The sequence below is a fragment of the Pipra filicauda genome, unplaced genomic scaffold, assembly GCF_003945595.2.
Source record: "Pipra filicauda isolate LSUMZ 115617 unplaced genomic scaffold, ASM394559v2 scaffold630_size309391_pilon, whole genome shotgun sequence".
Taxonomy (NCBI): domain Eukaryota; kingdom Metazoa; phylum Chordata; class Aves; order Passeriformes; family Pipridae; genus Pipra; species Pipra filicauda.
Window position 1 is genome coordinate 213042 of NW_024104788.1, and position 25998 is coordinate 239039.

At 53.4% G+C, this 25998-nt stretch overlaps 2 protein-coding genes across 2 annotated transcripts in view; both read left to right on the top strand.

The window, feature by feature from the left end:
- The window catches only part of OAF (out at first homolog), a 13680-nt gene extending 9010 nt beyond the window's left edge, over window positions 1–4670 (top strand). Inside the window, exons 2-4 of the mRNA XM_027717756.2 lie at window positions 555–689; window positions 1552–1732; window positions 3126–4670. Coding sequence (XP_027573557.1) covers window positions 555–689; window positions 1552–1732; window positions 3126–3400 — 591 coding nt within the window. The 3' untranslated portion in view covers window positions 3401–4670. The remainder of the gene's footprint in view (window positions 1–554; window positions 690–1551; window positions 1733–3125) is intronic.
- A 3464-nt stretch (window positions 4671–8134) lies between these two features.
- The window catches only part of POU2F3 (POU class 2 homeobox 3), a 39791-nt gene continuing 21927 nt past the window's right edge, over window positions 8135–25998 (top strand). Inside the window, exons 1-4 of the mRNA XM_039388326.1 lie at window positions 8135–8420; window positions 12601–12654; window positions 13310–13378; window positions 24833–24867. Coding sequence (XP_039244260.1) covers window positions 8135–8420; window positions 12601–12654; window positions 13310–13378; window positions 24833–24867 — 444 coding nt within the window. The remainder of the gene's footprint in view (window positions 8421–12600; window positions 12655–13309; window positions 13379–24832; window positions 24868–25998) is intronic.

The following is a 25998-nucleotide window of genomic DNA, read 5'->3' on the forward strand; positions in this document are numbered from 1 at the left end:
GCTGCAGCTGATCATAATGGGCTATTCTGGCTTTAACAATTCGATTTTCATTTCTGTTCCACATGCTTTTGGGTTCAGAAAAATTAGTAATTTTTTTTCTCCAGGATACCAGTTGTCCAGAAGCGAGTGAGGGAAGGCAGCAGGGGAGATTTGGGACTGCTTACTAAGTGAGGCATGGAGATAATGGCTGTGTGATACTTGTTTAACAAAACCAAACAAGGCTCCTTGGAGTGTTGCCTCCCTTCTTGGTGAAGGACAGAACCCCCAGCTGCTGTTTGAGGAAGCCGTGGATGTGGGATGTGACCTGGCAGCAATTTGTCCTTGCCACAGTGGGGTTGGGAAACCCCTTAATTCTTTCCATACAGCAGTGACTCCGCTGCAGGCTTCTGGGTGGGATTGAACCTGGGACTACACCCCTGTGCTCAGGTAGCACAAGGATGAGACCTTGGACTTTGTTTTTTGGCTGGAGCCTTTCTGGAGCCGGAGCTTCTCGGTTCACCCCACTGATGGCAAAGATTTGTGACTCTCACTCTTGTTATGTATCTCTCTGTCAGGAGGTGAAGATCTTCCGTGCCTTAATCCTGGGGGAGCTGGAGAGAGGCCAGAGCCAGTTCCAGGCTCTGTGCTTTGTGACGCGGCTCCACCACAACGAGATCATCCCCAGCGAGTCCATGGCCAAGCTGCGCCAGGTACGAGGCTCCATCCAGGCCTTCCTGGAGCTGGATGCCCTTCCCAGGCAGCTGCCTGAGTGTTCAGCTCTCAGACACACCTTTGACCACCCTTCCTGCTTGAGGGACTTGGTATTAAACCAAGTTTATCAGTGGTACTGAGCCTAAGAGGGAGGCAGGGTTTAGTCCAGCCTGTATCAAGGGTGAGGGGGTGGGTGGCCATGAAAATCCCTGCCCCAGTGAAGTCAGGTCAGGGCTGGGGCCATTTGTCACGACAGAACGTTGAGAAACCATCACAGGCAAATCAGAGCAGTGGTAAAACGTGATGGGTTCAGCACCAACAAGTTTTTAAAGTGCCTCCCACCCAGGTGCATTTCCAGAGGAACATCCATTCGCACATCTTTGGGACAGGCTGGGGAAGAGGAGAGCCTGACTTCTTGCTCAGGAGTGGCCACTGCAGGGTACATGTCTCCCAGATCCTAGCAAGGATCACTTTGGCTTTGCTTGGAGCCAGGGAAAGGTGGGATTTCTCTCTTCAGAACAACTCGTGCCACAGGAGCCAGGTCCTTGAACAAAACAGCTTTATTAAAGCTGCTCCTTGGCTCACTGGCTGTTTCAGTGCTGGCAGCACAGCCCATTCCTGCCTTTTCCCAGTGCATCTCCCTTGGTGTCAGCAAATGTGCTGGGAATCCCTGACACCTGGAGTTGGGGCAGGGGGAGCTGAGAACCTCTCCTGTGTCTCAGCCATGAGGAGGAAGGAGTTGGCTGTCTGAAGGCTAATTCTTAAACAGATGCATCGTGTGTTGGTGTGAAATCACAGCACGCTATGAGGAATAACCCACTGCACCCGGGATTCAAGCTTTGATTCTTTCCCCCTGTGCAGAAAAACCCCAGGACGGTGCGTCAGGCCGAGGAGGTTCGAGGGCTGGAGCACCTGAGCATGGACGTGGCTGTGAACTTCAGCAAGGGGGCCCAGCTGAGCTCCCACATCCACAACGTGTGTGCAGAGGCCAAAGAAGCCATTTACACCCGGGAAGAAGATGTCAAGTTTTGGCTGGAGAAGGGTGAGTTTCCCTCGGTTTCATTGGAACCGCTCCTGTCAGCACGTTGGCACGGGGCTGGCATCTCTCCTGCCAGCTTCCTGGGCATCAGCAGGGATTGTTTTGGCTCCCTCCTCGCTGTCTTTAAGGCCTGTGTATCACGTTGCAGTGGCCTGTTCCTCAGCAGATCTGACTTCTTGTGCTGGTGCTCTCCTGCTGAACCTGGCTGGATATTTTCAAAGTCACCTTTCACCTGGTCCATCACCCAGAAAAAATATCACAGAATCACAGGATGTGCTGAGTTGGAAGGGACCCCACAAGGGTCATCGAGTCCAACTCCTGGCCCAGCACAGGACCATCCCCAAGAGTCACCCCCTGTGCCCCAGAGGATCATCCAAACCCTCCTGGAGCTCTGGCAGCCTTGGGGCTGTGCCCACTGCCCTGGGGAGCCTGGGCAGTGCCCAACCACCCTCTGGGGGAAGAACCTTTTCCTAATATCCAACCTAACCCTCCTCCTAACAATTCCAGGCCATTCCCTGGGGTCCTGTCCCTGGTCCCCACGGAGCAGAGCTCAGTCCCTGCCTCTCCTCTGCCCCTCACGAGGAAGTTGGAACTGCCATGAGGTCTCCCCTCAGTCTCTCTCAAGACTCCCCTCAGTCTTCCCCTCCAGGCCCTTCACTGTCTTCATTTGTGTATTTTCTGACTTACTTTCCCCAAGGCACTTTGTTATCCCATGGTTCCTGTTCCAACTCATGTCCAAACAGCTCCTGGAAACACTGTCCAGCCTCCTCCTCCTCGCCCTGGGGACTGTGCAGAGAACAGTGCTTGGTGGCTCTCTCCTGTGGTCTGGCCTTTCTTGAGTGATGTCCCTGCTCTCCTGAGTGATCTTGAGTCAACTTGAGTGATCTTGGGTGATGTCTCTGCTCTGTCCCCCAAGGGGTGGATGGTTCCATACTGGAGCAAGCAGTGCTTGCTTTGGTAACTTCCTCCTGTGGTCTGGCCTTTCTTGAATGATGTTTCTGCTCTTTTGAGTGGCCCTGCGTGGTGTCCCTGCTCTCTTGAGTGATGTTGAGTGACCCTGAGCGGTGTCCCTGCTCTCTTGAATGATGCTGAGCAGTGTCCCTGCTCTCCTGAGTGACCCTGAGCAGTGTCCCTGCTCTCTTGAATGACCCTGAGCAGCATCCCTGCTCTCTTGAGTGACCCTGAGCAGCGTCCCTGCTCTCTTGAGTGACCCTGAGCAGCGTCCCTGCTCTCTTGAGTGACCCTGAGCAGTGTCCCTGCTCTCTCGAGTGACCCTGAGCAGTGTCCCTGCTCTCTTGAATGACCCTGAGCAGCGTCCCTGCTCTCTTGAATGACCCTGAGCAGTGTCCCTGCTCTCCTGAGTGACCCTGAGCAGTGTCCCTGCTCTCTCCCGCAGGGGTGGACGGCTCCATGTTCGAGGTGCTGCCGCAGGGCTCGGACCTGCCGGAGCTGCAGCGCTGCCGGCTGTGCCCGGACCGTTGGAAGCCCTGCATCTGCAGCTACTCGCTGAGCATCGAGTGGTACCCCTGCATGCTCAAGTACTGCAAGAGCCGGGACGCCGGGGGCAAGGTCTCCTCCTACAAGTGTGGCATCCGCAGCTGCCAGAAGGGCTACACCTTCGACTACTACGTGCCGCAGAAGCAGCTCTGCCTCTGGGATGAGGAGACTTAGCAGAGCTTCCCGGGACTTTTCCGAGGGGCAGCTCGTCTCCTGCCGCTCTTCACGATGCCAAGGGCTCCTGGAGCTGGCTGCTCCGAAGAAGGAATGCTGTTCACAGCGGTGCCTTGTGCCAGGAGAGCTCTGTGTGTGTGCCTTTCCTTCCGGCCTCCTGTGACTCCCTCCCCACCTGCCGCTGCCTCATCCTGGGACAAGCGGGCCCAGCTCGCTGTGTGTGATGCTCTCCTGCCAGCTGCCAGAAATCCAGCTCCCTGGGAGCAGGGGATGCAGGTTTTTGGGGGTGAAGCACTGGGAAGGGGGTGTGTTGCCCTGCTCTGGAGTGAAAGGGGCAGCTCTGATCAGCCACCAGCCTCGAGCTGCGTGGTCGGGGCAGGGAGAGAAATGGCCTTGCTGACCTGGGTTGTCAGACATCTCTGCCACTGAAGAACCCCCTTCGCTGACTTCACCACCTCCCAGTGGGAAAACAGCTGATTTTTGGGACCACATCCCCTGAGCAAGGAAGGTACGAAGCCCACCCAAAGCAAGAGCTGCCTGTACCTTTCTCTAGTGCCCTGCTGGCTGTTGTATCCTTCCTGTGGCCAGAGATTTCATGGAGGGATATATCCTAGCAATGACTTGTGCCCCTTAAAGGGCTGGTAATTAGGGCTCTAATTAACCCCTGTTTAGACTAGTGAAGGCCCAACTTTTTGTGCTGGTCCTGTGACTCTTGACTACCATCCTAACTCTGTGGTTCCAGGGGGAGAGGATGATCCCAGGTGGGTTTTGAAGGAGACAACATCCTACATCTACGTCCAGTTTTATGTCCTACTCTGCCAGCTATTCACAAGAAGCTCTTAAATAATTGTACTCTTTGCTGTGCCTTGATTTCCCCCCCATGTTAAAGAGGGATGACACTGAAGCTGACCTTGGCCCTGGTATAAACCTGGAGGGATCAGACAAAAAGCACTGTAGCAGTGCTGCCTCAAGTTAGAACAAGGAGGGAGGAGAAAGAAGCTCTTGGGGTCTTTGGGACCCCCTGTGCCTCCTGGTGAAAAGCCTTCACAACGTGCCTTTTTGCCTAAAACACAGGAATTTTTGACAAAAAAAAAAAAAGAAAAAATAATTTGGTCACAATTATTTTTGTATCGATCACTTAAGGGGGGGAGAAGGGAAAGGTATTTTAATATTGGAACATGAAGTAAAACACACTTGAAATGATTTTTTGTTTTTTTTAAAACAAATTATTTATCATTTGTAAGGTAATGATAAATTTTTTTTTAAAGCATCCTTGGCCTGAAAGTTTTTCTCTGTGCATGATACTGTCTGTGGGTTTGTCCCATCCACTTTGGGTTCTTGATTAAGAATGGGTAAGTCTCAAACCTGTACCTCGTGCAGACCCATGGATGGGGGGAGAACATCCTGCCCTCAGCGTGACCAGGAATTTTTGACACTCAACCAACGTGATCCTGCACCTCAACCATTCCATGCTTTCAGCTTCTCCATAGGGAGACAGGTTTGACTCATCCCAAGCAACTGTGGGAGCTTTGAGTTGAGCTCTGGTGACTAAAAGAGCAGCAGTAGAAGCAGGTCCTGGGGTTGCAAGGGCTGGTTCCTGCTCCTCTCTCCACCTGGTCCCATGGGGGGACAGGCTGGAGGCTCCTCTGGGTCCTGCAGCCTCCAGAAGGTGTTCCTTGTGAATCCCTCTGCAGGCACAGCTGAGGGGAGGGGAGGGAGGCAATTTTGGGCCAGCTCAGAGCTCTCAGGGGTTGGAGGCAGAAATGTGGAGCACTGATTCCCTCTAGTGTGGAGAACGCAGGGATGGGACGAGGATTTCAGCCCTTCTCCTCTTCACCCACCGAGGCAATTTACCCTCTCCTCTGGTTGCTGGGGAAGGTGAAGTAATTTCTGTTTCCCTGACGTGGTCAACACTGCCAGGGATTTGTCCCTGGGTCTGCAGGACCCCGTGGGATTTGTCCCTGTTGCTGAGTTAAACCCAGCTGTGGGGCAGGTGGGATGGGAGAGGGTGGGAGAGGATTATGGGCAGTCCTGTGTAGCCCATTCCCGCTGCTCCCTGCTGGGCAGGGATGCTGGGACGGACATAAGGAGCAGGGGGGCAGATCCCTGCGGGCTCCAATGTGCTGGTTTTGTAGCTGGGAGGCTCCGGGGTACCTGGAACCCGGTGCAGGATCCCCGGCCTCCACCAGTGGGTGCTGGCGGAGCACGGCGATGCCCGGGACAGGGATGCTCATGGTCCAGCCGCACATCCTGCAGGACCGCGCCCTCCCCAGCCCTGCGAGAACACAACTGAAGCTCATTTGCTTTTCCCGAGAAAAGTCCTTGATACACTTAAATAACACCCCGGAGAGCAGCTGATGCAGGTGGAGACGGGAAACCTCCCCGGTGCAGTCGGCCACGAGCACGTGGGGGATTTTGTAACGTCTCTCTGCAGCTGGTGCTTCCAGTCCAAAGGCCATAGCCCATAAATCAAGTGCTATCTGCAGGGCTTATCTTCCCCCGAGAGGGGAATAAACATTGGCAGCAGGACTGGAGGAGCACAGTGAGGATGAGAGCAGGAGGGTCGTTCATTGATGGCCACGGAAAAGAAGAGCAGCGTGTCTGCTGACATCCAGGAGTGATCATCTCAGGTGGGGTTAAAGCAAATCTGCCTTTGCCTGGTGAAGGGGGTCTTATTTCAAGTGCTGATGCTGTGATACACCCCCTATTTTTAATAAGGAGAGTGCATTCTCTCTTCCCTGCACAGCACATCCTCAAAGCCCAGGGTATTCGGGTGATGGGCTTTGCTCCCATGGCTGTCTGGGGAGAAAACCACCAAAATACTACTTGCCCCCGCTGTTTCATTGACCACAAAATAATCGCCAGAGAAAGTCATTCGCAGCTTTGTTTGGGGCCAGGAGAGGGCACTGGTGCCCTGTCCGTGGCCGGGACAGCTTCCCTGCCCGGAGGATGCCCAGGATTCCTGTCCAGCTGGAGATGCCACCCGGGAGAATCTGCCTTCCTGGGGCTCCAGGACAGGCTGCTCGACTCTGGAGGATGGAAAAGCACCAGGAAAAGCGGAGAGAAAAGCCCACTGTCGGGTAAAACTCCTGATCCGTGTCCAAAATGTGCTCTGATGTGGGGGAAGGAGAGCTCTCGTGTTCCCCAACCTTTCAGGCTGGCCGGGAGCCACCGGCGGGCTCGTGTTTGACGCAGTGAAGACACCTGATCGCGTCGGTCTCCGGGATGGGGAAAACCCAGACAAAAACACTAGAAAACGGAGCAGGAGCTGCCCAGGAACGCCCCAGGGCTCAGGGCCTGAATGGCCGGAGCTGGGGATCGGTGGCAGGAGTCCAGCCCCTCCAGCAGCTCCACAGGAGCTGCCTGTGCCAAGCGCCCCGTGTCACCTCGCTGCTTCCTGGAGCAGCGCTGCGGCGGCTGCAGAAGTCTCCAGTCCTGAAAATGTCAGTATGACCCGGGAACTTCCCCCCCTTCCACCTCTTCCCCCGACTTCCCTCCACTCTTTCCTTGTTCCATTGAACTCATCCACCCTTTCCTCTCCCGAGGATGGAGGTCCCTGACCACGCACTCCAAGGGCAGCTCCAGCCCCCGAACTCCGGACTGGGTTGGAGGTGAGGCTGGAGATCCTGCCCGCCCACCCATCTCTTCCGAGAAACCTGTCTTTCCAGGGAGGGAGAGCAGTATGTGGGAAAGCCGGGAGCCCTGGAACGTGAATTACCCAGGGAGAGATGAATGTGCGATAGCTTGTACCTGGCAGCTACCGATTGAGCGTTAACGCTTTCAGGAGGGGGCTGAGGCAGCGCCGGGGCTCGGGCTGTCACGGGGATGTCCGGGCTGTCACGGGGATGTCCAGGCTGTCACGGGGATGGTTGGGCTGTCACGGGGATGTCCTGCTGCTCCGGGGGTGGTGGGGTCATCAAGGTGGCACATGGTGACACCTGGGGCCGTCGGGGTCACTCGGTCCCTTTCACAGCACAGAGCTGGGGCTCTGGCCTCTGGCAGCTTCCAACAGAAGCAGCCAACGTTAGGGAATCTTTTTTTTACCTGTCTTCCCTGGAAGTTGGTAAATACTGCAGCTTTAAACAAAGTGGATAAGGAGGAAGAGCTGTCTGCTATTCTCTCCTCTTCTTGGGGACACAGATGTACCCTGGAGAGCCCGTGTCAGGAGAGGGGAGTCTCCATGTGCTAATCCTAACCCTGCCCTGTATCTTTAGCGGAGGCAGGTTCCCTTTCTGCTTTTAACTTTCCTTTTCGTGCTGGTTGTCCCATGTGGCATCACTGAGGTTCAAGGCAGACTGAGGGGATGCAAAGGCTCCACAGCACAGGCTGGATCCCCCTGAGCACACCCCAGGGTTATCAGCGGCCAAAATGAAGCGCAAGGGCTGCTGGCCGGAGGGGCTGTTCCCACAGCTCCAACACCTTCCCTCCGGGCTGCTGCTGCTGCTGCCCAGCCTGGCTCGATGCCTTGGCCTCTCCTACCTGTGCACGGCAAAGGGCAGAGCCAAAAGCTTATCCACGAGGACAACTGGGATGCGGGGCAGCCGGCGGAGCCCCCCGCTCTCAGCCCAGCAGGCAGGTGCTGCGGGTGCATCCGCGCAGCCGAGGGCGGGCAAACCCAACCCGCCTTTCCTTCCTTTCCTCTCCCTCCTTCCCACCCCACCCCACGCCCTGGCAGCGCTGCAGGGACTCATCCATCCATTCCCGAGTTACTAATATGCAAATGGGCGCTTTTGCATGGGCCTGACGCCAAGCTGCTGGGTGTCAGGGCACCCGAGGGAGCCGGAGGTGGGGCGAGGCGTGGCACCGCGCCGCATGCTCACCTGGCCCTGCATGGCAACAGGCAATGGAGCTCTAGGTCCCTTCGGGAGCGGACCCACGGCCGGTTCGAGAGGCAGCGGGTGGCAAGGGAGGGAGGGCAAACTGGCAGCCCCTGGCAACCTGGGGCTGACGGCAGGAGGCTGGGCACACCGCGGATTTCCCTCCGCCAGCAGGATGGTGAACCTGGAGTCTGTGCACGCAGGTAAAGGGCGCTTGAGGAAGGATCGGGCTGGAGCTCGCCGTGTCGCTGGGACCGTGGGCTCGGGCAGGAAATGGGGCTGCTCTGATTCCCGCGACCTTTCCTCCCTGCTTTCCCTCCTGTTTTCTCCCGCTGGAGCGGCTGGTGAAGTGCCCACATTCCTCCCCGGGGATGGATGCTGCCCCGGTTTGTTTAGGGGGCTGCCAAGCCATGCCCACAGTGTGGGCGCAGCGCTCCCGCTGCCAGCCCCGACGTGGGGCCGGGAGCAGAGCTTAGAAATGTCTCGGGTACCTGGGAAAGGAGGGTTTGGTGGGACCTGTGGGTCCTGCCATGGGGATAGAGCTGGGAGGAGTGAGAGGGGGTAAATTCACGGAGGGATGCAGCAAGGGGTGTGTGTGTGTGAGATGGGACACGGGTTGGAAGGAGAAAAGTTAACGGCAAGAGGGAAAAGGAGGGAGAAATGAATGAGGAGAGAGCTGTGGGAGGCTGGGTTGGGTGAGGAATGAATGAACAGGGATACTCAGAGAGACTCCTTCCAGGGGGTCTGATCCAGAGATTGTATCACTTTGTCTCTGAGCAGACCTTGCTCTGCAGTTAGCTGGGGAACCAGGGCAATCCCTGCCAAGTCCCTTGGAGCTGTGCTGAGCTCCAGCTCACCCTGACAGAGCTTCTGCCCTCAGCTCAAGCCCCTGAGCTCGAGGGGAAGGACCACATCCCTGGGCACACGGAGCTGAGGGCAAGGCTGGGGTGGGAGCAGCCAGATCCCAATAGCCCTGCCTGTGGCAGGGGCAGGCAGGAGGGTGTTGGGGTGCAGAAGCCATGTGCTAGTGACCTGTGTCTGGTGCTTTGTGCAGCACAAAAGGCTCTGTTAGCCCCTAGTTAGCCCCTAGTTAGCCCCTAGTTCCCCTGGACACCCATCAGTCTGTCCAGGGCTCATTCCCTTGGATGCCTATTGGCACGCTGTGAGTGTTGGGAGTCCAGGGCTCCTTCCCTTGGATGCCTGTTGGCATGCTGTGGATGTTGGGAGTCCTGCTGTGCAGGGAGAGCTGGGGAGGGTCTGTGCTCAGAGCTTGTAGCCCCTCAACAATCCCTGCCTGCCTGTGGCCTCGCAGACAGGCCCGAGGGCAAGGCAGATGGTGCAGCAATGCCACCCCCTGACACAGGTCAGGCTGGCAGAGGTGGCCAAAGCCTCTGCTCCATGGCTGTTTCCAACCTCTCCAGAGCTCTGGAATGCCCACAGCCCCTCCATGGCCAGCCAGCACCCCCCTGAGCGGGCTGAGTCCCTGTGGGGGTAGCTGGGGAGCCCTGGCCATGAGGAGAGGCTGCAGGAGGCTCGTGGGCTGGGCTGGGCTGGGAGCTCGGCTCTCCTGAGCCCCCGTGCTGCTGGGAGGGGTCTCCTGGGGACACTGCCCCGCAGGCTCTGGGCTTGTGGGCGACTCTTTCCTCACGAGAAGATTCCCCAGGTCGATACTGTGCCCTCTGTCAGAGCCAGTGGCATCTCTCCCAGGGTGCGTTTGGCCAAGAGCTGCACAGGATTGGGTTCCATCCCCCCGTGCTGTTGGTCAGAAGGACCGAAGCTTTAACCACCTTCTGTGCAGGGAGGGAGCCCAACAGAGGTGGGAAGGGGTTTTTTCACTCTTGTGCAAAGGCAGTTTAGTCTGTTCAATTCTGGGGTCCCCAAAAACCTCGGGGTCCCTTTGTAACAAGCTGCTTGCAGAGGTGTGCTCCATTTTTTTCCCCTGGGCTTTTCCAACCTTAATGATTCTGTGGGAAGACACAGAGTGCCAGGTGAGGGTGGGCTGCTCTGGCTCTGCACACCCTCCTCCCTGCTGAGAGAATTCCCTGGTGGGTACCACCACCTCCTCCCCAGGCATTTTGGATATTTCCCCTTTCCTGCAGTTTCCAGAGGGGCTCAGGCACCTAAAGCACAAAACACTCAGCAGACTCCAGGTGATGGTCCCCCTCCTCCACCGCTGGATTCCATGTTTAAAGTCATCAGGCTGGTTTACCCTTGCCCATGTCTGAACAGCTACGGGGAACAAGGGCTTGGGAAAGGTTTTATTTGCTGACACCATTTGTTTCAGCAAAAATACAGATGCAGATATATCCCCAGAGAAGTGTCTGCACTGGTAGAGCTCCTTTGGTCTGGGTGAACAAACCAGCTACCCCTACTCCAGGTATGTTTGGGAGCTGAGGTGCAGCAGCACATTTTTAATATGGCCCAGGCCGCAGTGGCGGCTCCTAATAGGGCTGTGGTTTAGGATTAGGCAGTCCTAAGTTGTGTTATTTTTCCCAGAGAGGTTTGGTTTGTTTTTTTGTTGTTTTTTTTTTTTTTTTCCTAGCCTGCATATTCTCTGTGTGTTGCTAACCTGGCAAAGCTGTGTGTAGTTGGACTCAGTCTCACAGCCTGCCTTGTCTTTGAGGGACTTTTTTTTGGATGGAGCAGAGGTCAAATCTAGATTTGCATCACTCTGTCCTGGTTGTAGTGGGAGACTCTTAAATGTCAATAAAAAGGTGTTGGCTTATGTCATATTAGAAAGTGATTCCTCTGTATGTCTGCTGCTTCTTCTTAAGGATCATTGGAGGATGATCCACAGGGATACAAAAGCTGGCCAGCCCCAAACCTCTCAGAACAGTAGGCTTTGATAAAAAAGATTTTCCTTTTCTTCCTGGTGTTTTTTTGGTTGTGGTTTTTTTTTTGTTTGTTTGTGTTTGGTTGTTTGTTTTTTTTTTCCCCACAAGACATTTAAACAGCAATAACTTGTGCACGTTTACGATGGGAATTTGAATCTTGGTGAAAATAAAACCCTCGTGCTGTTTCCACGAGGGTCACAGGGCACCTCGTTATCTCCCGGCTCCGGGAGGAGGGGATTCCACTGATGGATAACATGCCACATGGAATCGAGTTGCAGCAGCAATTCCTCCTTCCCTCCCCACCCACCCCAGGTCGGAATGGCCGAGGGGGTGGGGGGTCACTCCTGCAGGAGGGACAGAGCTTCTCCTGCTTTGCTTTTTCATCCCTCCCTCAGCTCTGCCTGAGCTGTTCCAGTTCTTGCTCTGGGCCCATTCAGGGCTCCTCGATCTTGGGGTTTAAATATTTCCTTTCACTAACATGTATTTTGGTTGGTTTTTTTTTTTTTTTTTTTGCAAGCTTTCAGGCTTTCTCACCAAAGCAAGCACCAAACTTCTGCAGGCTTTTAGATTTTTCTTCCTCTATTTTATGAGAACTTGCCTCTTATTTTTTTTAAGATACTTTTTGGCAGGCAGCAAAACTTTGTGCTTTGTAGATTGCCTAAGTTAGGGTCCCTTGGCAGTGTTACAAGGCAAGAAGATGTTTATAGCTGATGGTAATTACTCTTCCTGCAGTAGAAATGCTTTAGAAGCCCCACTAAACATTCATGTCTTAATTGCAGAGGGTTTATTTGAAGGGGAAAAAAAATCCCACAACTTTTTTTTCTCTCTCTCTCCTTTTTCCCCTCACTCCTTAATATAATTTGAGGGAAGGAAGTTTCTGAAGTATGTGAAAGTTTCTGTGCTCTGGTATAAAATCCTGATTTTTTTTTTTCTTCCTACCTTTATTCCTTTACTGAAGAAAGTTTCAAACATTAACTTGATCAAAGATATTAAATCTTGGCCAAAAAGCAGATTATCTTCTGTTTAAATAGGGGAGAACAGAACCTGAACACACACAAAGCTCTGCCTGTTTTAGTGTGAGCAACAGAGGGAAATGGGTGTAAAACCCCACAGGGTTCTTCTAATCCTTTTGGCCGTTTGGAAGCAATAAAAGGTGGATATAGGGAAGAGGAAAAGGTTTGCATGATGCTTTTAGATGGCTTCCACCTGCCTCCTCTACCCCAAAAAACCCACAGCAAACACTGGCCCGGCTTCCCCGCTGTTGTTATTCCCCGATGCAAATGGGATGAGCCTGTGGCCGGGATTGGCTGCAGGAAGAACATGCAAATCACTCGGGTCTTGATAAAAAAAAAAATTATCTCTCTCTTTTTCACCTCCATCTAGTCTGGAAACGGTTAAAATTCCCGTGCAAAAGGTGTAAGAGCCGAGGGGGTGTCCATCTGAATTTGAATAGATATTCTCCCTTCTTTCACCGCTGTGTCCTTGGCCTCTTTTAAGGAGGAGATGAGCAATCCAGGGTGAAGTTGACCATTCCCACCTTTTCTTTCAGCCGTGCCCGAAGGAGAAAGTGGCCCCGGGTGTGGTGGCAGCCATCACTTCAAGGGTAAATGACAAATTCGTTGGCCTCGATAAGGATGGGCGGGGGGGATATTCAGGAGCTTGATGGGAAAGGTCTCTTTGTGCTCCTGGGTTGGGGATGATGCTTTGGAGCAAAGCAGCTTCTCGGTGGCTTGTGAGGGGTGTGAGCACGTGGGAGAAAACAGGGAAAACAGTGGGCAAATAGGGATCAGATGGAGTGGGGAAAACGAGTTTGATGGGCCGTCTTGAGGGACAAGGAGAGGATTTGGGAGAGGAGGGGAGAGCTGGGAGGGATCCCCTGCCAATGCAGGTGTGGTGGAGGAGGGTGTCAAAGGGAGACCACCCCAGCAGGTTTGGGAAGCTCAGGGGAGAGCCCAGTGGGGCTGGGGGGGACTCTGTGTGGTGAATCGACCCCTCGTCCTGTGGGTGAAGGGTGGGAGCACCACAGCAAGGTGGGGAGGGGGAGAAGGAGTGAGGGGGATGCAAAGAGCAACAGGAGGGAAAGTGCATCCTCGGAGCTGATGAATATTCTAGTGCCTGTATGTTGAGGAATCAGAAATTTGAAAGTCTGATGGTTTATTATAATTACACATTCATTTGTGCTGTTTAGTGGAAGCCACATGTGCCTGTTGCCTGGGACTGTGACCTGTTATTAAAATCAGTTGTGCCTCCTTTTGCAGAGATCAAGATGAGCGGGGATGCGGCAGATTCCACAGACACTCGGCACGAACCGGACCAGGTGGAGCCAGGTAAGGAGGCTCTGGGATGTGGGGGACACAGGGAGGGGAGGGGGAAGCAAGGAAAAGCAAAGGGGAGTGTGGGTGCTGGAAGTTTCTGCTCTGCTCGGCTCCTGTTGCTGCTCCACCGCGCAATTCCAGCCAGCCCGGGAGTGGATCAGGAATGTGCTCTGGGCTAGGATTGCGCTGCTATCTTGATCAGCATGCAAGATCCTCTCCCTTAATGTCCTCTGTGGCTTCAGCGGGGAAATGTGCTCCCGCCTTGCCAAAGGAATGATGGCACTGGAACGGTCTGGGTCCCGCTCCCTGGAGGGCAGGCAGCTCTTCCCATCACACCGGGAACCGCGGCAGGGACGGTTCCTCAGGCCAAACCAAGCCTTTCTTTGGCCTTGTGTGTGTGTAGAAAAATGGGAGGGACTTTGGGAATAATCAAATCCAGTGAGGTAGTTCCAGAAGAAATGCATTGCTCTGCGTCTCGAGGCACGATTGGGTCCCTCACCTCCTCTGCTCCTGATGCTGCCAGGCTCTCGCTGCTCAGTGGCTGGAAAGCCTCAGCGTTCCTTGAATATGGAAAGCTGAGGAACAGGGTGATGTTTGAAAGGTGCTAGCGCTGATTTCTGCCAGGTTACCAACCAAAAGCTGTGATAGACACCAGAAAAAAATCAGTTTCTGCCATCAGTCCTCCCTCCCACTGCCTGCAGGGAGCTTTGAATGCAAGACTTGGACCCGTAATTTCACAAAGGCTCATGGTCACGTCCCTTTTCAGGCAGGTGAGCAGCAATAAGAAATAATTTTAACGGCCACTAGGTATAGCAAATCAAGATTATTAAAAGCTGTGCTATAAACTTAGAAATAAAAACTTTAAAAACCGAAACTGGTAGAGAAAATGCAGAAGAATCAATTATTCTCTAGCCCTAAGCTTGGGGCAGGGGGATGTGGATGTGCAAGAGGTTAAAACTTTGCGTGGAACGATTTTACTGTGTCTCTTTTGCTTACATAATTTGAGATAATGTAGAAAAAAAATGAGATTTTGGTTAACCCAGAGAACTCTAAGCATGTTTTAAAGGGACTAAACCCACCCCTTTATTTAGAAATCCTCAGTGTGCTCGTGGCTATTAAGCTGGGTTATTTGACACAATCTAAGGCAGAGATAAAATCTGGTTCTATTCACGTCCATGAACTCTGATTGACTTGGGTCAGCTCAGCTTCTGCTCGGGGCTCTCAGATCACCCCAAGTTGGTTTTTGAGATAAATGTTTCCAAGCTGCTGAGCAACAAACACATCCCAAACCTCCCAGGCCCTTCCAAAAACAAAAAAAACCAAACCCTGGTGGCTGTTACAGGGCCTTAAATCGGGAGCTGGAGCCTCCTGAGATGTTTGGCACACGGAGTTGATGGATAGCAGGGTTAATCAAGATTAGGGAAGCCGGGTGTTTGATTCTGGTTATTAAACGGAGTGGGATATTCTGGCTGCTGCTGTTCTTGGAGTCAATAGTGTTAAACCAGAAGCTGGCGCTGCCTTTGGTTGGATAAAATATGGGGTTTTTTCAAGCCTAAGCTCCCCAGACGGCCATTAGTGTGAGCTGCAGCACCTCTTTCTAGTGGTAATTGAGGAAAGAAAGCGCAGAAGTGAAGTCAATTTGTTTTTAAATAACAAAAAATGTTCGCGGCGGCATTAGCCGTGCTCTAGGAGCCTTCCAATCAAGCAGGGAAATCAGGACGAGTAAATCACCTTCATTTGCGAGGCACAAAAAAAGAAACCTGTTGAAATCGCTCTTTTTTTCTGATCTGTTTGGTCCCTTCTGGTTCTCCAGGGATCGCTGGAGGGGACACTGGATGCGAGGGGACACAGCGGAGGGGCGGGAGATGCTCGTGGGGGTGTCCGGCACCAGCCACGACCCCTCCTGCGGGGTGTCCCCCTCTGTGACACCTCTCCCGGGGTGTCCCCCTCTGTGACACCTCTCAGGGGGTGTCCCCCTCTGTGACACCTCTCGCGGGGTGTCCCCCTCTGTGACACCTCTCCCGGGGTGTCCCCCTCTGTGACACCTCTCAGGGGGTGTCCCCCTCTGTGACCCCTCTCAGGGGGTGTCCCCCTCTGTGACACCTCCCGCGGGGTGTCCCCCTCTGTGACACCTCTCAGGGGGTGTCCCCCTCTGTGACACCTCTCGCGGGGTGTCCCCCTCTGTGACACCTCTCAGGGGGTGTCCCCCTCTGTGACACCTCTCCCGGGGTGTCCCCCTCTGTGACACCTCCCGCGGGGTGTCCCCCTCTGTGACCCCTCTCAGGGGGTGTCCCCCTCTGTGACCCCTCTCAGGGGGTGTCCCCCTCTGTGACACCTCTCCCGGGGTGTCCCCCTCTGTGACACCTCTCCCGGGGTGTCCCCCTCTGTGACACCTCTCGCGGGGTGTCCCCCTCTGTGACACCTCTCGCGGGGTGTCCCCCTCTGTGACACCTCTCGCGGGGTGTCCCCCCTCTGTGACACCTCCCGCGGGGTGTCCCCCTCTGTGACACCTCTCCCGGGGTGTCCCCCTCTGTGACACCTCTCAGGGGGTGTCCCCCTCTGTGACACCCCGTGGGACCCTCCGGGGGTGCCCAGGGCAGGGTGACACGTTGGCACTCCGTGGTCCAGGTGATGTAACCCGGCACACCGAGCCCTGACGCTTCACCCAAAAACCTCCTCGTGGTGTTTTTTTCCCTCCCCCCCCCTTTCCTCCTCTTTCAGACCATTATTGTTTATAAACAACCAAGCTCTTTGTACTGAACTTCCCTGGAAGTTTTTATTTTCCCCCCCGTGCGCGTCGTTAGAGGAATATTTACTGCAGCACCTGATGGTTTAGTGTTTTGGTTACCGGCTTCATGTGGGGAAAAGCTGTTTTCTGATGACTCATTAATTGAAGACCCATTTCCTACTGAATTACACCAATCCACACGACTCCCCGGGAATCTCGTTACCCCCAAAGGAGAGAGCTGTTCCCAAACTAACAATATTATACCTTACAAAGGCTAGAAACCCTCCGAGGTGCAGATATCCACAGGCCTTTCATCACCAAAAGATGCAGACTGGCTCCAAGAAGAATTAAAAAAAAAAATCTATATATATTAAAAAAAAAAAAATAATCCTGGAGGGAGTTGGGTGCCAAAATGCTTTTGTAAACCAAGCCCTTGATCTAAACCTGATGCCTAAAGATCTGATGGGAAGTGTCAGTAGCAGAAGGATAATCTCATCCTTTCATATCTCCGCCAATTCCAGGCTTAGAGGGGGGAAAAAAGAAGGGTAATTTGGGGCATTGTTTTACTTTGAAAGTGTTTGAAATAATTGTGGGGGGTTTTCTTTTTTGAGAAAATTGTTAAAATTGTTCATCTTCCGTAGGAGGTTTGGAAAGATCAGGCTTCTTTTTTTTTCTTTCCTTCTTTCTTTCTTTCTTTCTTTTTTTTTTTTTTTTTGTTGTTTTTCCATCCATCCAATTTCGTAGAAAATGCTTCAAAGCTTTTCAGTAAGATATCTTCCCAAAACCCAGGTTGGTTTGATTCCAGCCTCTCCGAGCCTAGTGGAATTTTGCCATTAAAAAAAAAAAAAAAAAAAAAAAAAAAAAAAGCTGCGATTGAAAAAAAAAAAAAAATTATAAGGAATATCACCTACCCTGCCCAACCCTGTGCATCTTAATCCTTCCTTTCCTTCCACTCTGCCCATTTTATGGTGTGTGTGAGGGGGAAGAGGGGAACAGGCACCAGTTTCTCCCACGGGGGGGAGCGAGTTGGATGTTCCCCCCATCACCCAGGAGCTGGGGGGGTCACTCCCAGCCTGACCCCTCCAGTCTGGGGGTCCCCTTTCCCTTTTCCTGCGGGATTCCAGCCTGGTTTAACGCGTGGCTTGAGCTCCCAGGCAGCCAGTCCCGCTGACTCCATGGGGGGTAATGACAGGCAGTGAGTTTTCTGCTTGGCTCCGAGCTCTTTTCATCTCTTTAAACTGATGAAAGCCATGCCAGCAAAGCTCTGGGTTGATTTTTTTGATGGGAACTGTGGGGGCTTGGCACTGCCGAGTGTCGCCCCTGGTCTTGCAGCCCAGGGGCAGAGAGAGATCTCCCCCTTCTTGTGGTTTATCTGAGCCCTCGGTATCTGATGCAACAAAACGCTGAGGTGGGACTTGCCCCTGTCTGTCTGTTTGTTTGTGTCAGACACTTGTTCCCCCGTTTATCTGCTCGATCAAAACAGGTTACACCAAGCAGAGCTACTTCCCTTTGATTTCATCTGTTGAGGCTATGGGGGGGAAGCCAAAGCTTTTACAAAAGGGCGATAGGGAAGCTCTTCAAACACAACCATCGGTAACTGAATAGCTGCGGGCGCTCCCGAGCATCTTCCCTCCCCACCCTGGATCCCGGGGAACTGCCCGGCCTGCCAGGAGCCCTGGGAGGGGTGTGCTGGGCACCCCAGCGCGGGGAGCAGAGCCGGGCTGTGCCTGTGTGGGTGCAGTGTGGGACAGTCCCGCAGCCTTATCGCTGCCTTGGCAGGGCTGGGATTGCTCCCCGGGACAGGGGGTTGGTGGTGCCAGTCAGGTCTGGGAGCTGGAGGGGCAGGAGGTGGGTAGAGGGGTGTGGTTGGAGGGGGAGGGCACACGGAGCTGGGACACGGGGCTCTGGTGGCAGTGGGAGCAGGGTTATGTCACCCTCGCAGCCTGGGTAACCTCTGAGTGATTTGGACCCTCAAGGATCATCCAAGTCCAACTCCTGGCCCTGCACAGACACCCCAACAATCCCACCCTGTCCCTCAGAGCCTTGTCCAGAAACTCCTGGAGCTCTGGCAGCCTTGGGGCCGTTCCCACTGCCCTGGGGACCCTGGTCAGTGCCAACCACCCTCTGAGGGAAGAACCTTTTCCTATATCCAATCTAAACCTCCCCTGACACAGCTCCAGCCATTCCCTGGGTCCTGTCACTGCTCACACTGAGCAGAGATCAGTGCCTGTCCCTCTGCTTCCCCTCGTGAGGAAGTTGTAGACAGCCATGGGGTCTCCCCTGGAGAGAGCAATAAAGCAGGTATCTTGTCTCTCAGAGTAAGAAAGACTTGTCTTTTAAACCTCAAGAAAATTAAGTGCTAAGGGGCTCTGATGCATCTGCTCCTAAGTGTCCCTTTTGAGGAGACCCTGCTGGGAATGTCCTTCATTCCCTGCATCCTCATCTTCGCCCAGCCGGTGCCTATGGAAGGATGGCAGCACCAGACACCTCTGCTGCTGGCACAGGACATCTGAGGGCCCCTGGCAGTGGAGCAGAGAGCAAGGGCAGCTCTGAAACTGGACACCAAAACTTCCACCAGAGCCAAATCCCCTCCCAGTACCCAGTTTGCATTAAACCCATGTCAGGGCAGATGGAAAATCAGAGCCCTTGCCTCAGTCTGTATCTGCCACAGTGCAAGCTCAGTTAAGTGTGTCTTCATTCCTCAGCTCCAAAGGGAGGGCCTCGATCTCTTTTTCCACCTTTTTGACAGGATGAAAGCCAGGGATGGGCACAACAGAGCCCTGATCTCTGCTGGGCTCTGGGAAAGCTGCTGTTGTATTCCCACCTCAGGTGTCGGGGTAGGGTCTCTTTTAAAGGTGATGGCTCATCCTGGAATAGGGAATGAAGTTTCTGGTCTTTGTGTCAGCTTCCAGCTGGGGTGGAAGGCAAGGTGCACGGGCAAGGGATGGCAGATGGAGCACCCACCAACCCATCTCATGGTACCCTCAGCATCCACACAAAGGGCTGCACCACCTGAGCGTCTTCCTTTTGTTGTTACCAGGCTGGAAACATCTTGCCAGGCCAAAGTCTTTTGAGGAAACTTGGCCTCTCCCAGCCCCGCTCCGAGCCCAGTCCTTGGCTACGCCTTTGCTCTCCAAGGCCAGCTCTCCCTCGTGAAACTTTCCTCAAAGCCTCCAGGATTTCTCTGGTCTCTTCCCCCCCGCAGCCATGCACAGCCCCGGGACAAGTCCCGGATAAATGAAAGCAGCAGCAGTTGGGCTGGAAACAGCTGGTTGCTATGGCAATCGGGGCTGCTCGGGATTTGCATAAGGCTGATGATTTTCATAGCACAGCCACATTTAAGGCAAGCAGGAGAAATTTCCATATTCCCAGCTCCGAGTCAGTTGGGGCGTGGGGGAGGCCAGGAGGGGGATATTTGAAATTCAAATGAAGGTGATTAGGGTTTGAGGTTGGGTTATTTTTTTTTTAATTTTTTTTTTTTTTCCTTAAACATCCCATTATGGAAGAGGATAAAAAAGGATGGGGAGGGGAAAGGGGAACAAAAGGCTGGTTTGACTTGAATTAGAGGGGCAAAGGAAGAGCTGGTCTGATCTGCCTCTTGCCTCTGGTCTAAGAGAAGAGACTTGCCCTCTCCCAGCACCTGCAGGTGAAATGTTTTCCGTGGGAACAACTGCTGCCCTCGGGTTTCCTTCTGGAAGCTGCCCGAGTCTCCCACACTTGCTGTCCTGCTCTCCCCCCACTCCCTGCCCCACACGAAGGGAACATCACACTCTGAGCTGCAGTGGGACCTGGGGATGGGGTTTCTCTGAGGCACTGCTGACAAAGGGAAGGCATTTTTATAACCCAGGGGTTTCCACCCAAATGAAACACTTGAGTGCTCAGTGAAAGCTTCCCCTGGAGTCTGGAGCTGTCTGAGTCAGCACAGATTCACTTTTGCTACCCAGCCTTAGCTTTCCCATGGAGATGCTCTGATGCTTTGGGCTGTTTGTGCCCTCGGAGCCTCCTGCTCACACTTTGCCCTGCTCCCTTTAAAAAGCACTTTTTAAGTGCCTTGGGAGCAGCAAGCATCCCAGCAGGATCCAGGGAACAGCTCAGGGCAGTCTCTGCTCCCTGGTGCTGGTGGGCACAGCTGGAGGGAATCAGGGGTAACCAGCACATGGAGAAAAGGTGATTTAAGTGAGCTCCCACCACTGGAGCTCTGGAGAAGGTGGCTCTGGGAACAGCAGCGTGAGGGCTGTGACTTGGTGTTTGTTTGAGTCTCCAGAGTCAATTGAAATCCCGAGGAGTGTGTTTGATGCTGAATGTCTTGTTTGCTTAATAGAACCACATCCTCCTCGGTGCAGGTGAGCATTTTGCAGCGTTTACAGCGTGTGGGTCAAGTACTGTTTATAGCTGTGTAATTGTTGCCACTCTTTTCTTTACCAGCACTCAGGTAAATCTTTTAACTTCGTGTGTTGTTTGAGGTGAGAGATTTGAACAGGCTAATTTCTCAGCCTTTAGAAAATGCACGTTGAAAGGCTCTCAGCATCCTGCCCGCTCTGCCAATCTCTGGTGGCACTGTGCTTTATCAGCTGGGGTGCTAAAATCCTCAGCAGAGGTGAGATTAATCTTAATTTTAGATACTCGATACTCTGAGGCTGAAGTCTGACCTGCTCACCCCGGGCTCCTTGTGCAGTCACTGATGGAAATAGGTGTCTCCAGAAGGTGATTCATCTCCGTGCTCTCTATCTCGGGGGTGAGATGAGTTGCCCTCTGGAAGCGCCTGCTTCCTCCCTCTCCGTGCCTGTAAAGGGAGCCTAGAGCAATTGGCTCACAATTAGACACCTAAAAGTTAGACATCTGAGCCCAGGCAGCCGAACCCCCTGCCTGGTGTCTGCCTGGCACTGTTCCCCCATCGCCCGTTCAGCTGTTCCGAATTTCCCTCCCAAATGCACCGCGGCAGAAAACTGATTCCCTGTGGGAATTCCCCAACACCTGTTAAAGATTGAAATCGCCTCCTAATTCCCCCGGCCCTTCCAAGATCAAACCGTGGGGTGAATTAAGTGCGGGGCCGGGTGGGACGGGGACCGAGGTGATCCCTGCGCTGTGATCCCTGCGGTGTCGCTGGGTGAGAAGCTGTCACCCCCCGGAGGTGACATCTGCATGCGTGTGTTTGCCTTTGGAGGAGATGAAGGAGCGCCGCAATCCTGATTTTCCTTCCCTCCCCATCGCGGTGCTTTCATCCCCGAGTGCCCGACTGGCTCTGCAGCTTCCAGTGGGAATCGTGATGGAGCTCCTGTCTCCGCTTTTCCATAGCGAACGCCGCGTCCCGGGAGGGGGGGAACAGGCAGGGGGTGAGGGGGGGGGGGAAAGTTGTCCGGAACTGTTCTGCTTCTCCCATCCCCAGAGAAACCTCCCCAGGCAAACTCGCACCAGATCTGATGCCAGTGCTATGCAAAACAGCTGCCAGGTGAACCAAGGAGAGCTGCACGGTCCTGGTCTGCCGTGCTAAACCGAGCTTATCGCTGCTTTTCCCCCCCCTCCCCTTCCCTGTCCGGAACACCCAGAAAGAGCCTTGTTTGTGGGGAAGCTCCTGGGAATTGTAGTGCAGGAGCTCAGGGCAGCCTTGCCCGGTTTAAATCTCAGGGCTTCCCCCGGTTTGATGCAATTCAGGGAGGGCAGGACTGCATCTTGCAGATGCTGGAGATTTTGGATCCCATTGTGTCTGGCTGGTGTAGCAAGAGGCAAGTTGTTGGCTGGGCTGAAGCTCCATTAAAATTAGTGGAGTTCTGGCAGTTTACAGCAGGAGAGAATCTGCTGCCACTTACACTTTTCTTTCTTTTTATCTCCCGGAGCTAGAAAAGATAAAATCTTAAGTGCAGAGTGTTTGAACAGCCCGTTCCTTTCAGGAGAGATGACTACTGCAGTGTGAGTCCTGATGTTGACAGAAACTGGGAGGAAACCGAGTCTATTTTTAAAATATTTGCAGCAAAGTTACTGATTTAACTGAAAGGGGAGAGTTGTTATCCCTATCACACCCAAACCTTGCCTGGCAGCTGGAATCACTTTAACTTTACATTAACTGAAGTAGAAAAAGACCAGATTTGTTTGCAAATAAATCTGTGCACAAACACTGGCTGGTCCTGCTGAAGCCTTGAAGAGATTTGTGTATCCAGCTCCCATTTACATAACCACTGGGAGCAGGAATCACCTCGCCCAGTTTTAAATATCTCACTCTTGGACATCTAAGCCCGAACTAGTTGCCCCTGGGTCCCTTGGGAGTCAATTAAGAGGAATAGTCATCTCCAGAGGGCCATTCATCTCAGCTGGAGATGGGTGTCTGAGATAGGTGGGATGAATGGCCTCTGGAGGTGCCTATTGCTCCTCACTGTCTCCCGAGGCACCCCGGGGCAGTTGTCTCAGACTGAGACACCCAAGTTACCCCTGAGTTAGTGTCAGTCTCCAGGAATATTTGCAGTCACAGAATTCCTGGCTGAGGTGCCCCCGATCCCCCCCCCCATTGACCCTCGGTGGGTAGAACTTGGAGGAAGCTGTGTCTGACCTTGGAGGAGAGGAAGGGGCAAAGGCAGGTCAAAGTCTGGAAAAAGTAAGAGATGGGAAGCTTGGAAGAGGAGGAAAGACCGTGCAGGAGAACTTGGGCCTGGTGGTAGCGATGTGCAGGGAAACTGTTCCAGCTGCACATCCCAGGTTCCAAGTTTTGGGGTGTATGGTGGTGACTCAGACACCTTCACCGGGACCTCAGGATCTCCCTCAAGGCCTTTGAATGTTGCCTCATCAACATGCTGCACTTGAACCGTGAGTGAAACTCCTGTATCCAAGAAACCAGGAGATTACCTTTTCCTTCCTGTTCTATTTTAGCAACTGGGAACTTTATTTCCTCCTTCTCTCCTCGCTTTTCTTCCCTTTAGCTACTGCCTTCAGATTGCATCAACACCCCCCCCTCCCCTCCTTCCCCGTGGGTTTCAAAGGTAGAAACTGCAGGCCTTGAAGATCCTCCTGGAGTCCTGCTCAGGTGTGTGGATGCTGATTGTGATCATCCATTAGCACTATCAGCATTCCCATCGGTGGCTGCGCAGTTGTTGGCTGGAAGGCAATGAATGAACCCGATTCCCGGGGCGGGAGCAGCTGGAGAGAGGTGGTCAGGGAGCAGATGGCTACGGAGAGGCAGGAGGGGGGAGCACGTGGCAAGCTGGAGGTTGTAGCAGGAGCAGGGGATTGCATGGAAGGAGATAAAGACCTGAGATTGGGAAGAGAGAAAGCTTTGAGGAGCAGGTCGGGGGGAAGGCAGGAAGCCAGGGCAGGCTGGAGCAGAGCAGAAATGCAGCCAGGCTGGGGGAGAGGGCACGGAGCTGGATCGTGGTTGAGGTGCAGATGGTGAGGAGATAGAGGAGATCTCAGAGTTGATGGGGGCAACAGCTTGTTCTGCTGTTAAACAGTGCTGTGGCAAAGTCCTGCAGCTCAGTTTCCACAGCCAGTGCTGTTAAATGTTTCAGATTAAATCTCCAGAGCTGTTTCTAGATAGCAGAGAACGAGAGGCTGCCATGAAACTGTTATCGTTGCCTCTCAAATATTTTGCCATCCATGAGTAATTGTACCAAGCACACTCCCCCTGAGGATCTCAAAGGGCCACGCTGATTCACCTGGGAATGTTGTGTGCATGGAAAACTGCAGGCTGGGTTAGGGCAAAGGCTTGTGCAGCTGAGGAAAGCAAGTCCAGGGGAGAGTTGGATTTGCACTCCTGCCTGCACAGCCTCTCCCAGCAGCTTTCCAACTTTTTGCAGGAGACATGAACTGCTGAGAAACACGATGTGTTGGAGCTTGATCAGATCACAGGGCACGGGCTCTGCTTTCTGGGGAACGTTATACTGGAAAAAACAGCAGGAGGAGCCCCCGGGGGCTTGTGTTGGTGGGATGTGAACAATTTAAGGCTGTTTATCACAAACTCGGTTGGACTGGAAGAGAATGACTTGGGGAATGTATTGCAAAGGGAAGGGGTTTCTTGGGGTTGCCTTTGCAGCTAAAGAGCTTCGTGGAATCCCTTAAAGCATTCATATCTGTGGAGAGCACAACCTTTCCTCTGTGATGTTCTTGATGAATTTGGCAGGTGTGATGGAGGGGGGGGGATGTTTATCATCAAAGGGGAATGAGTGAGGGCCTGTGCGGTACCTTCAGGCTGAAACCTGTCTGATTTTTTCCCCCTGTGCCTGCCAATCTCTTTTGGAATCAAGGAGACGCCTCTTGAGCACAACCCCACGGCACCCTCTGTTCCTTCAGATATCCCGTAATTACCCAGTGCCACACGGGTTCCTGAAGATCCCAGGCTAACAGCCCTGGCCACCTGTTTGCTGGCCTTTCCCACAGTTAGTCCAGGCTTTATTACGTGCAGTGCCTCAGTCCCGGCTTTCCCTGGAGATCTGTGATGTCCTCCAGCTCACCCCTGCTGGAATCTCCCTTGCACTCAGGGAGATTTCCCCCACCCTTTGCTGCTTGGCCAGGTATCTCCCGGGAAGAAACACTTCTATTATCCTTCAGCAAAGGCTGATGCCATTAAATGTTGTAAAAGCTGATTTCATCCTTCCACTGCTGCGCTCCCAGTGACTCCCCCTTCCTCCTCCTCTCCTTGCTCTGAGCTGAGCCAGCCCCATGGCTTTGCTTCCATGTGTTCTAAGTTCTGGAAATCTCCCACCAGTGCTCGCTGTCATCAATACTGAGATATTTTTCTGTTTGTTTCCTTGTAGGCAATGAACAGAATGGGCTGGACTTTAACAGGCAGGTAAGACTCTCCTGGGTTACCAGGTATTCTCCTGCTTTCTTGGATGACTGTTTTTTAATTGCTCATCATGCCAAGTCCCAGGCAGCTCCTGCTGAGAGATAAAAACTGTTAGGGCAGAAGCTGCCATCAAACAGACCACAGAACTTCTTCCCAATTCCCCTTGTGGGATAGAATGACAGATCACACCTCTGCTTTCCCTCTTCCTATTTCATAGAAGTTCAACTAATTACAGAGTTTCTTTAAATGACCACTTGCTTGAGGGTTTTGCTGGCCTTTTAATTTTTATTTTTTTTTTTCTATTATCACTTAGAAACAAAAGGCACCTCAGTTAGAGTGGCAAATGTGCAAATCCCTCCCCAGAGCCCCGTGCACTGTGACACTGGGAGTGCTGTGATGTTCGAGGCCAAAGGTACAGGGCTGACTCACAGGAGTATCAGCAAGGACTAAAAAGATGAGGTGGTTTGAGGTCTTGGAGCGTGTAGGTCAAGACCAGGCCTGCCTACCCCAGATTCCTCTTTGCAAGGCAGTGGGGAAAGGGACAGCAGATAAAAGCAGTGCTGCTCGTGGGGCAAGTGAGCCCCAGTTGCAAGTGAGCACAGGAGGGACCGTTGTCTCTGCTCTGTTCGCTGTTCTCCTGCTTTGTGCAGTTAAAACAACCCCTGAGTTGTTTTTTTTTTTTGCTAAAAACAACGCACTGAGTGCCTGGAGATTTTCATTTGTGGCTCTAAGAAATCCCTAGGTGTCACCTCAGAAGGTGACAGCCCTCTGGAGCTCTTGAATCTGTGCAGACACGTGTGAGGCTGGGGAGGCTCTGGCACAGGTTGCCCAGAGAAGCTGTGGCTGCTCCATCCCTGGAAGTGTCCAAGGCCGGGTTGGACGGGGCTTGGAGCAACCTGGGCTGGTGGAAGGTGTCCCTGCCCATGGCAGGAGGGTGGAACAATCTGATGTTTAAGGTTCCTTCCAGCCCAAACCATTCTGGGATCCCATGAAAATGCTCTGAGTCCAGAGCTGAGGGCTCCTGTGGCCACCAGGGCTGGGCTCAGAACCTGTAAAGCAAAAGAGGAAAAAGAGCCAACCCCCTGAGCTGCTGCAGGACTCTGGGGGTTGGATGGGGAGCTGGAGCCAGGGAAG